Source organism: Phodopus roborovskii, unplaced genomic scaffold (genome assembly GCF_943737965.1).
Source record: "Phodopus roborovskii unplaced genomic scaffold, PHOROB, whole genome shotgun sequence".
In the NCBI taxonomy this organism is placed as follows: Eukaryota; Metazoa; Chordata; class Mammalia; order Rodentia; family Cricetidae; genus Phodopus; species Phodopus roborovskii.
Genome location: NW_026126407.1, coordinates 45,190,704 through 45,201,525, shown reverse-complemented (window position 1 = coordinate 45,201,525; position 10,822 = coordinate 45,190,704). Strand labels below are relative to the sequence as shown.

The window sequence follows — 10,822 nt, the reverse complement described above, 5'->3', positions numbered from 1 at the left end:
ATTGTAGAGAAGACCATAATAGAAAATACAAACCACAATATATTAAACGGGGTACATTGAAAAATGCTAAGACAGCACTGAATTTTGTTTTGAAGTAGTTATACTCTCCCATGCATTGTTGGCATTATGTGTTAATACACCACAGCAAACCAGGATGGATGAATCAGTGTTTATGTCCAACTTAGATCAGGTCCCTAAACATCCATGACTATAAGGTCTTACTTGGATCAGAATTTACAAACAATAACTGGTAGCTGGGGAGGCACTGACATTTTTAACTTCAGACAAAGAATGGAAGTTAAATAAGCAAATAGAAACCGTGCTACTTTATTAAAATACTGAGTTTATTTCACATGTATATTTTTGTCTCCCTACCATTTCCACATCTGACCACCACTATTACTATGTCCTATCATAACATTCCATACATACTTAAAACCAAGTAAAGGGTGGAGTTCCATCCTTGAAAACTAAACAGGCATTTTAGACAACATTCTTGGCAATGGAACCTGGACAACATTTATCAAACAAAGTAGGGAAAGTTCTCACTTTGCATTATAAAAAGGACAGCCAGATATATCAACTGTTACAGAAATTAAGTAAGACGGAATATTTCAAACTGTTTAAACCATTTTCTTAAAGAGACTTCCTCCACTGCCAGAGATCTTGAATAGCCTGTGAGGGAAAAATGGTAAAGAAATGTAACTATGCAAGTCAATACAATCTTCAGTTCATTATTTTTCCTTCTATCAAAGCAAAGTTCAATGTGATTCCTTAATTAGATGGCTTAAACATGAAAACAGAGCTATCTGGACAATGTTGCCTCAGCTTGTGGCTCAACAATCTGCATAAAGAATGTTTAAAATACAAATGGTTTAATGACCCAAATATAAAAGACTTATCTGTGCATACAAAAGATGTAGCACCCCTTTAACCGCTTGCCTTTCCTGCTTATAACTGTGACAAAAAAATTAACTCATGCCACTGGGAAGACACATCACTGGCAGTGCTTCGCTTTTGCGTAGTCCAAGTGAATTCTAGCACCATAAAAATAAACATTTTCTGGTATTTACATAAAACCTCACACATAAGGCATATTTAACCCATATATATATCTGGAGAAGATACTATCCCTCCCAAGAGAGCAAACTTCAGACTGTAAAGCAGCCAAATGGAGCAAAGGAAAACCACAGCCTATTTTCTTAGCCAATATACTACCATGAGTAAAACTAGGTTCAATAACCAAGAGATAATTTAACAACTATTTAAAAGCTGGGAAAAATGTGCACAAAATTATCTGCTCAGGCTGCCAATTAAATTCTTTCCATGTATTTAAGAACTGTCTGTGGTTAGGAACCTTTTACAAGGATCCAACAACCTAAGAGGCTGAAACTTAAAAAAAAAAACACACACACAATGAAATTTTGGTCTTGGGCATAAGAAAATTCAGTTACCTCCTGATCAGTCATCCGGAAGCAATTCTTCACATAATTAATGAACTTGGCTTCCACTTTGGGAAGAGAACCACCCTATTGAGGGAAAAAAAATGATTAAGGACAAACAGAAATTGTTTGAAATACCATTAGAAAACTCGGGAAGATTTGCATGCCATTACATTACATTATACTCCTTGTCCCTTCAACTTCTGTTTCAAAATACCAGCACCAAAGCCTAGAAAGACCTAATATAATCAGCGTATTATGACCATAGTCTTTCACTGCTAAAGCCCAATTCCCCAAAACAATAATTCTGTAGGCATGCAAATACAGCCAACTGGGGTAGCCTACCTATATCCTGCAAATACCACCCAAAACAGAACCTAGGCTACGTCATTTTATCTAGAAACCAACTGAATAGTAACCCCTAACAGCAGCAAAAACTGGACATTTGTTTCCAATCATGAATGTAGGCAATGATCCACAATCAGTAATGCCTAATAATTTGTCAAATCCCTAAGGTAACTAGTTATTGCCTAAATACCTTAATCAGCATTGTCACTAATTATCCCTCATTTCATATTAAATGCATCACTTCTTGTCAACCAAAATTTTAGTTTTTTGCATCCTGTTTTATGTATTTAGCAAAAGGCTTCCAATTGTGAGAATCAATTGCCTCCGTCACCTAGAAAATAAGTCACTACAGTAATTTTAAAATATTGTCACATACATCCTTATTTGGTTCATTCAAAAATTTATTGAGCAGCTAAGGATACAAAGGTATTAAAAACATGGTCAGAGATGAGGCATATGCACAAGTTTAGAAAGCAGTAAGTTCTCTGCATCACAAGAGTGAAAGAAAAATGCTTTAGGAAAACAAGATTGCTTCCAGCGTGCAAGGGGGGAAATGGATGGCCAATCAGGAAAGGGGATTGAGATTATAATAGAAGACTTCAATCTGGATTGTTGATGGTACTCAGTATGGGCTATATTTGTTTCTCCTTTTTCCTCTTTCCCCATCTTTGGGCTTAATTTACCAGTAGTGCCCAGGACTGTTCAATGCGCCTGCAATTAAATCAAGGAGATAGGACCACATTAAAATGGGGGGGAGGGGCACCATTTTAGCAGTGTATGCAAGGGATAAAAATAAATCAGTGACAACACCAGGAAAGCTCAAGTTTACAGTGTAAGTATGTGCTGGCACTAAAGTGCTAATTTCCAATCCATTGGTGGCTGCACAAAGGAAGAAAACCTGAAGCCATGTGAGGCCTACAGGACAAGAAAAATATGGAAAAGGGTAGTTTTTCCTATCATTCCACATATATTTTCAAATGTTATAATCACAATTTAGACAATCTTCAATTCCCCCAAAAAACATTGGAATTGATTATTCCATTTGTCCATAATTCTGTAGTACCAGCCAAACAGCAAAAGGTAATCTACTATTTAAGGCTTCTATGTAAGCCACACAAATTCCAGGTATTAGACTGGGGATGCTTTGGTATAAAGGGCACAGATTTAACTCCAATAGCTGGGAAATGTTAAAAGGTGATTTTTTTTTCTTTTTTAGGTATAAGTTCATGCAGTCTAAGACTTGTCTATTCTGTTTTCAATTTTACTGAAAGCCTTAACTCCCTTTGCAGGTTCTATAGCATTAACCCCAGAAAAGGCAAAACTGTAAGATCAGAATGCATCCTTGTACTTTTTATTGTAATAAAACATAAATCATGAACGCACAAGATTATGAACATACCTATTTCTATAATCTATTTCTTACCCACCCCCCATACATAGTGGGGGGAAAAGGCCAATCCTTTAATGGTAATTTTACTTACTTTTTCTATACTTGCTTGCATTTTTGCCTTAATGTCTTCTACAGAACTAGGTCCTTTTGGGGTTTTAGGAGTTTTTTCCTGTTTTTTGAAGGACTCTTGACCCTGGAAAAAGATAATTAGAGTACATTTCTTAATTACCATGACTTCCCAATTATTGTTGCAATTCTTTATCTAGAAATGTATGGAGACACTACTAATGAGCTTTGTATGTTATCTTCCTAATTTTATCTAGTAATTTTAAGATTGTTCCTAGCCTTTAATCTCAGCCTTTCAAAGGGTGAGGGATGATTGTAGCTAGTCCGAAAGACGATCTCAGCTAGCTGACCAAAATGATCATTCTTTTATAAAGTGATTGTCAGGAAAGATGCCTCAAGGTTAGCATAAAGGCACTTTGCTGCCAAACCCATTAAGTACTTTTTTTAAAACCCCTAAGCTGCCCTGAAATACTTTTCAGCTTCTTTCTCCTCAATCTCAGGGTAGAAGTAGGGGGTCCCTGACAGGCACCTTAAATAAGAGAATCAATTATGTTGTGCTGAATTCTATGAGGATTATTAATGTGGCCTATGTAATAAGCACACAAGCCACAAAATTCCATGAAATTATAAACAAAGCTCAGAATTCAATAGATCTACAAAAATCAACTAAACTCTATTGATGCTTAGAGACCTTCAGAACATGACATAGTTCATGGACTTAAGTACTAGTACTGCACTACAATGTATTATGTAGCCAGGGTTAAGTTCCTCAAATATCTACCAAATTTTAGGCAGGCTAGGTTCTTACATAGAATTTACTTTTCTTAACTAGGTCAATTCTGTTTTGTTACCTGGATACTTACTTTTGATCTTGGTGTTGATGGTTTTAAGTCTTTTCCATTTTGGTTTGATTTTTGTGCATTTTTGGCTGGGGTATCTCGTACAGACTGCCAAGTAAAGAGAATGGACTTAATAATCAGTGTACCGCCCGCTCCAGAATAGAACAGTATCCTAAACCATTGTAATAAACAGGGATATAAAACTTCTCACTTGCAAAGTTTTTAGTCTATTTATTTCAGAACAATTTTACTAAGAAATTAAGCTGGTGTTCCCTACTGACACTAAGAAATTCCTGTCTTTTATTAACTATTCTTGACACCCAGTGAATGTTATATACTCACTTTCTTCACTGGAACTTTTTCTTCAGTTTCTTCATCATCAAAATCATCATCATCATCACTATAAAGGAAACAAACCAAGACACAAATTAAACATTTAGTCAATTTGACCAAAAAAGCCACTTGTATAGTATTTTTAGACAAATCAATAGCACCAGTATATTTAAAAATCTAACAAAATGTTACTTAAGCCATTTAAAAAGCAAAATCAGAGCTCAGGACTGAGATGGTCAGCAGTAAAAGCACTGGCTCTCTTCCAGAGGACCTGGGTCCAATATCCAGAACCCACATGGTAGCTTTTAACTATTAATTCTAATTTCAGGTGATCTGACACCTTCACACTTATATAGGTAAAACATGAAAGCACACGAAATAAAAATGTAAATTATTAATAAAGCCAAAGTAAGCTACTCAATGGGATATAGTATTTTACTCATAATATTGTTACTAAGGTTTATGAAATGTTTTTGAAAGTTTCTCAATGATTAAATTAACGGAGTTAATACTGCTAAAATGGCAATACTCCAACATGCAATTTGTAGTTATTGATACTAAAATTCCGTTAAGAATCCTAAGGTAGAAGAATTATTTCCACAAGGAAAAACAAAAAACTTGGGAGCAAATTTTCATTAACAGATTTGACGAGTTTCTTAAGTTTTGCATCAACTAAAAACTAGGCTTCTTTAAAATTAACCACACCCTTGTAAAGAAATATGCTAATTCTATATCTACAAAATTCACAAGTGGCTACAGCTTAATGAATATTAGAGAAGAGTTTAGGCTGTGGAGGTGCACACCTCTAAATCCCAGCCCTTGGGAGGCAGAGGCAGGTAGACCTCTTGGGTTCATGACAGCATGGTCTACAGATTGAGACCCATGATAGCCAAGGCCTATTAAGAGGGAATGCACAGAATACAAACTAGTGCAGTAAAATTTTTAAATCTGTTATGAATCTACAAATGTTATCTTAATGCTTTTCCTTGAGACAATCAAAGCTCTTCTGCTTTTACACTTCTTCATTCCAGTGTATGAAGTGTTTGGCAAGGCTTACTTTATTGGCTGTTCCTTAAGACATGCCATGGAAATTAAGCTGCCAGACAGCAATTAGCAGAACAATCCATCTCCAACTATTTGAGTGTTATTTGTCACCTCAAAAAAAGGAGCTGCTTCTCATTTTCACAATCTAGATCTGAGGTGATCTAGATCCACATGGCATTTGCTTTATGAGTAATGTTTTAAGTAAAAATGGTCTTCAGACACCATATGTATTTTAAAAGAGTGAATCACATTACTGGGTAAGACCACTTAAGTACCTACTAAGTATATTTAAGTGTATGTATACTTATAAGTTGGGGCTGGAAAGATGGCTCAGAGCTTAAGAGCACTGGCTGTTCTTCCAGAGGTCCTGATTTTCCACCCATGTGGTGGGCTCAAAGCAATCTCTAATGGGATCTGGTGCCCCCTTCTGGCCTTAAGCATACATGCAGGCAGAACACTATACATAATAAATCCTAAAAAATAGTTAACTATTCATGTTCAATCCACAAGTTCTACCAACAGTGTGGCCATAGATTTTCCACACTAAGTTTCATTAAATTGAAAATTGTGAACTTCCATGTATTATCTTTTCAGTAGTGTAGGAAATTGTCTTGTTATAATTTATACCATGTCAAAAGCCACATGTAAATCCAATGCTTTTAGCGATTTTTAGTGCAGTATTTTAGTGTGAAACTGGCTTTAGAACCCAAGTTCTCTGTAACAAGAACTTCCAATTTATATAAAAATGAGTTATCTTTTCAAATATCATTAACCATGTCATACAAGGTATTTAGGTAATGCATAGCATGATAAAAGGATTCATTCCAAGGATTTCATCCTCAAGGACAATTATCCCATGGGACCTTACATGTCATTTTTCATGTATTACCCAGTTTACTAGTTAATCTATATTACCCACTTCCAAGTTTGCTTTCCTGAAAGTTCTTACTCTTCACACATAATACTTTCAATAAATAAAAACATGACCAATCCCATAACTTCTAACATAAGACATTAAGATAACCTTCAAGACATTTCACATCTGTTTACTGACACAACCTAGTCATAATATACACATGAAATCTTTAACCTATTTTGAACTCAAGGAAAAAAAAATCCAGGCCAAAATCCTTACAGACACAAAAATCTTTACTTTCAACCATCAATCCTTTCACTTTTAGAAAGTCTATTGGCAAATCAATTTTCCTAAACCCTTCATAGTAATTGTTTCAAATTCCTAAGATCATACAAACTTATACTTACTCTTCATCATCCTCATCATCTTCATCCTCCTCCTCCTCATCTTCATCGATTTTTACTTTTTTCTTAAAGAAAAATATTTTTGTGAGCAAAAGCTATTCCTTAGTGATTATACTGAAAGCCAAAAAAAACATTTCTTAAAAAAAAAAAAAAACAAAAGCATGTGACAGGCTTTGATGATTCCCCCATAAAAGGTCTCACCCTTTCTATGGAGAAGAGTGATGGGGACCATGGGAGAATGGAAGAGGGAACTGGGATTGACATAAGATTGTTTCTAACTTAAAAAGAAATCAATTCTGGGAATAAATTCACTATTTCCCCATTCAAATAATCATGCCCCATTTAAATTAAACCACATTTTTACCTGGGGAACTTTGTTACCACCTCCAGGGGCAGATCGCTTGCCAGACATACTTAAGAGTTTTACATCCTCCTCATCTTCATCTTCTGACTCTGCATCTTCCTCCACAGCTAAAACAAAAGACATACTTTAAATACACATTACCAGATTCTTGTTTTAGCCCAAGACAACTATGACTAAAGCATGTTTTACAAATACCAAACTGAAGATCTAGGAAGATAACCTATCTAGTAAACAAGATCTTTGTGGCTAAATCTGATCAGTGTTCAATCAAAGCCAGAACCCATGTGGTGGCAAAAGCAGATTCTAGCCTTGTCTGACCCAGACAAGCATGTCATGGCACATGTGCCAAATGTAAAAAGCCAGTTCCAAATCTAATCAAAACAAGAAATATCATTACTTAGAAACCCAAAACCAAAAGCATACCTACCTACTAGGTGCTGTCCACTAATGTGCACAGGCCCTGAACCACATCTCAACCGTAGGACCACGGGTGGTGTAATTTCAAAACCCCCAAGGGAAACCTAAAACAGTCAATTATTAAACATTGTTTTAAGACTGTTTTACACCACCTATCATCAGCAAAGTCATACAATCAATAAAACTATTTAGAAGTAGCAGAAATGTCATAGAAGATGTAACTTATTTGAAGCATCTTTACATATCCTAAAAATCACGTAGAGAATATGAAATCCAATGTTTAGAAGTACTTACTGTTGGTTGTACAGACATTTTCAAAGTTGCCAGTGTTACTTTAATTGGACTGCCTTCATAGTTCATTGCTTCTGCCTCTACGATGTGTAATTCATCTTTTGCCCCTGCTCCTAAGCTAACCTGTGAATAAGATAGCTGTATTATAAACACCCCTTAAAATTCTTAATTAGCCTGTTGCTTCTAACAGAAAACTCATCCTCTCACATAACTTGAGATGCATAGAAATGGACACTGTACCTTCCTAAGAAATACCAACAATAACAAAATAAAGCTGGCGAGGCTTAAAAGATCACATCCTGCAGAGCCTTACTAGGCAACTAATTATAACAGTGACTGGGGATATGAAAAATTAAGTGGAAAACCAGTCCTTTGTTACCATTTGAACTACATGAAAATCATAAAAAAAAATTTTCCCACCAGTTAAGGAAGCACAAACTCCGGACATAAGTATATCACCCCAGTAAGATCCAATTGACTGAAACATAAATGGCTAAATAGTTTCAAAGTTTATGTACCGTTCTTAGTGATAACTGGTGTTCATTTTCATCATTATCCACCTTAAAGTGATAATCTTTGTCAGCTTTTAGTTCACAACCTGTGAAAGAAAAACAGAAGTCTAGCAATATAGCATCACAATCCCAGAAGACCACTAACGCACGTTTTTCAACTTAACGTTCTGTGAAAGCTACTCTTATGATAGCCCATAAAAGTTCTATTTTTTCATAGTATTTCATTATCAATTAATGAGGCACCATTACCATTTTTCACAGAAGACTCAATGACCTAAAACTACAACTTTGCATAGTGGCAAATCTACCACTATTTTTAAAAAACCCAATTTACCTAACCTCTACACGAAATTATTCCATAACAATAGCTATGTATAAATCTTCATGCTCAGAGTACACTAAGCATGTACTACTCTTTCATGTGGGAAGATTGAGAAAATGACTGCAGTCATTGAAAACCAAACAGACTCTTTAAAAACTGACAAAATGAATGTGCTATAGCAGTGGGAACCCAAGAAGCCCACTTTCCAAAGCGAACCCTAGATCTGCGCTACGCGGCACTTCTCTCTCCCTGGTCCAAACAATGAACACCAGGTCTGGAGAAAAGAAGTTTTCGACTTAAGATTTCGTAGCCCTCTCCTAACACCAAATCACTTCACTTCATCTATAACGTCATCTGCAGCGTCGGGCTAACTCTACCTACTGCAGAGGCCGTAAAGGGTCCTTAAAAAAAAAAAATCACTGTCACCGTGGATGCTACCAGATCTGAACAAAGACCTTGAGCACACGGGCTCCTTGAACCATTTAGGCATTTCCCGCCCAGCACTCTTAACTAAACCACAGGACACCAAAGATCAGGGTTAGTACGTCAGGAGAGCCCGGATGTAGAGCCCACACCCCCTCCCTACCCCCAACCACGTGGCAACCACGTGTTTCCAGGGGTTGCGGCCCCCTCAGTCGCGGGGCGCCTGGTCGGCCTGGTCCCTGTGGCTGGCGATACGTCTCGGATGCGCTCCGATGCGCCGGGGCGGAGGACTCGAAGCCCCTGAAAAGCCCAGCGGACTGCACACACATCGTTCCAACCCGGCGCGCAGGCCTAGCTCCAGAGGCACCATGCTCTCGGGCCACGCGTATGTGGCCCAGCGCTGAATTACAGCTGCTTGTTGCCAGACCCTGCGGCCTTCTTCACGCATGAGGAGAAAAGTGTCGCCACCGCCCCTGCTCGCGCCCCAATCAAGTAGGCACCATCGGGAGACCGCCCTCTCAACGCCTGGGGCTCGAGGCTGGGCCGCTCCCGCCCAAAGCTACGGTCGCTCCCAGCCCCCGGGCCTCGGCTTTCTTCTCCCGGTTCCCGCTGCCCAGGCGTTTCCTCCCGGCCGTCCGGCATCCACCCACGCCGCGTTTGGCACACGCCAGGCCTCAGCCGGACTCCCGCCCCCCCCAACCACCAGGCCCTGCCCGAGCCCTCCCCGCCAGGCAGTTACCGAAAAGATAGTTCTGAGGCCTAAGAGGGCTCATGTCCATGTCCATCGAGTCTTCCATGAGGTGGAGGCGCGAACTTCGGAGTGAAGGAAATCGGACGGAGAAAACTGCCTACTGCTCCTAAGAACAGACACGCAGGACGGAATCACGCCAGGGAAAGGACGCGGGCTCGCCGCGCGTATATATGGCTGCAGCAAATCTCGCGATGTCTGCTAAAGTCCCACCTCCGCGAGCGTGCTCCAGATCCCCCACTTCCCTCACCGTCGCGCTCTGGCGCAAGCGCTGTACTATCCCACGCTTCTCTACCCCGCCCCCCACCTCCTCCAGGTGCTTGGCGGGCTCGCACTACGCACGCGCGTTCTCCCCTGGCCCCGCCCCTCCCGCGCGGTTGCCCGAGCGCAGGCGCCCTTTCCTTTTGTAATGCGCTCCAGCCCTCCAATGCTACCACGTTTCGGCTTCTGCACGCGGGCCTGCGCGGAGAGGCTGCGCAGCCCAAGCTAAAAGATGGCGGCTACCAGCCGGGAGCCAGAGGGCGGCTCCCTTCGCTGCTTTCCGCCCTCCGGTTCCCCGTAGACCTGCACCAGGCATAATCTCAGGGTTTGACCTCCTCGAAGGCTTGGTCTTAGTCCATCTTTTTTCCATAGAGCTTCAGGACCCAAAGACAGAGTAGACGGATCATTGAGTAGAATGATTCTGTACTTGCCACTTAGTCGGCCATGCTTTTGTTGTTGGCTTTTTGTTTTTCGAGACGGTGTTTCTCTGTGTAAAAGCCCTGGTTGTCCTGGAATTTTCAGGCTGGCTTCGAACTCACAGGGATCCGCCTGCCTCTGCCTCCCGAGTGCTGGGATTAAAGGCGTGTGCCACCACCGTGCTTTTTATACCTTTTTTTCTGAGGCAGCATCTCCAAAGTCTAAAGTTATCAGCTTTACATCATTTGAGGACCAAAGGGGGCTGGAGTCAATCATCTCCAAAGAGCATCTTTCTAAAAGTTTAGAAGTGCAGAATTGAGAACAAGCAGTTCATCATTCCAAATG

At 39.6% G+C, this 10,822-nt stretch overlaps 1 protein-coding gene across 2 annotated transcripts; it reads right to left on the bottom strand.

The window, feature by feature from the left end:
* Nucleotides 1-303: 303 nt before the first annotated feature.
* Nucleotides 304-9,918, bottom strand: Npm1 (nucleophosmin 1). 2 transcript variants are annotated; one of them, XM_051180977.1, is made up of 11 exons: nucleotides 9,791-9,918; nucleotides 8,313-8,392; nucleotides 7,798-7,917; nucleotides 7,514-7,607; nucleotides 7,087-7,193; nucleotides 6,726-6,787; nucleotides 4,428-4,485; nucleotides 4,110-4,193; nucleotides 3,272-3,373; nucleotides 1,455-1,529; nucleotides 304-675 (listed from the first exon to the last, which is right to left on the bottom strand). In XM_051180977.1, exons 1-11 carry the CDS (start codon nucleotides 9,846-9,848, stop codon nucleotides 637-639), a joined length of 879 nt encoding a protein of 292 aa, XP_051036934.1. In that variant the 5' UTR covers nucleotides 9,849-9,918; the 3' UTR covers nucleotides 304-636. The 2 variants fall into 2 exon arrangements, with proteins under 2 accessions (XP_051036934.1, XP_051036935.1); XM_051180978.1 differs by lacking the exons at nucleotides 304-675; nucleotides 1,455-1,529 and adding an exon at nucleotides 2,171-2,501.
* Nucleotides 9,919-10,822: the final 904 nt, after the last annotated feature.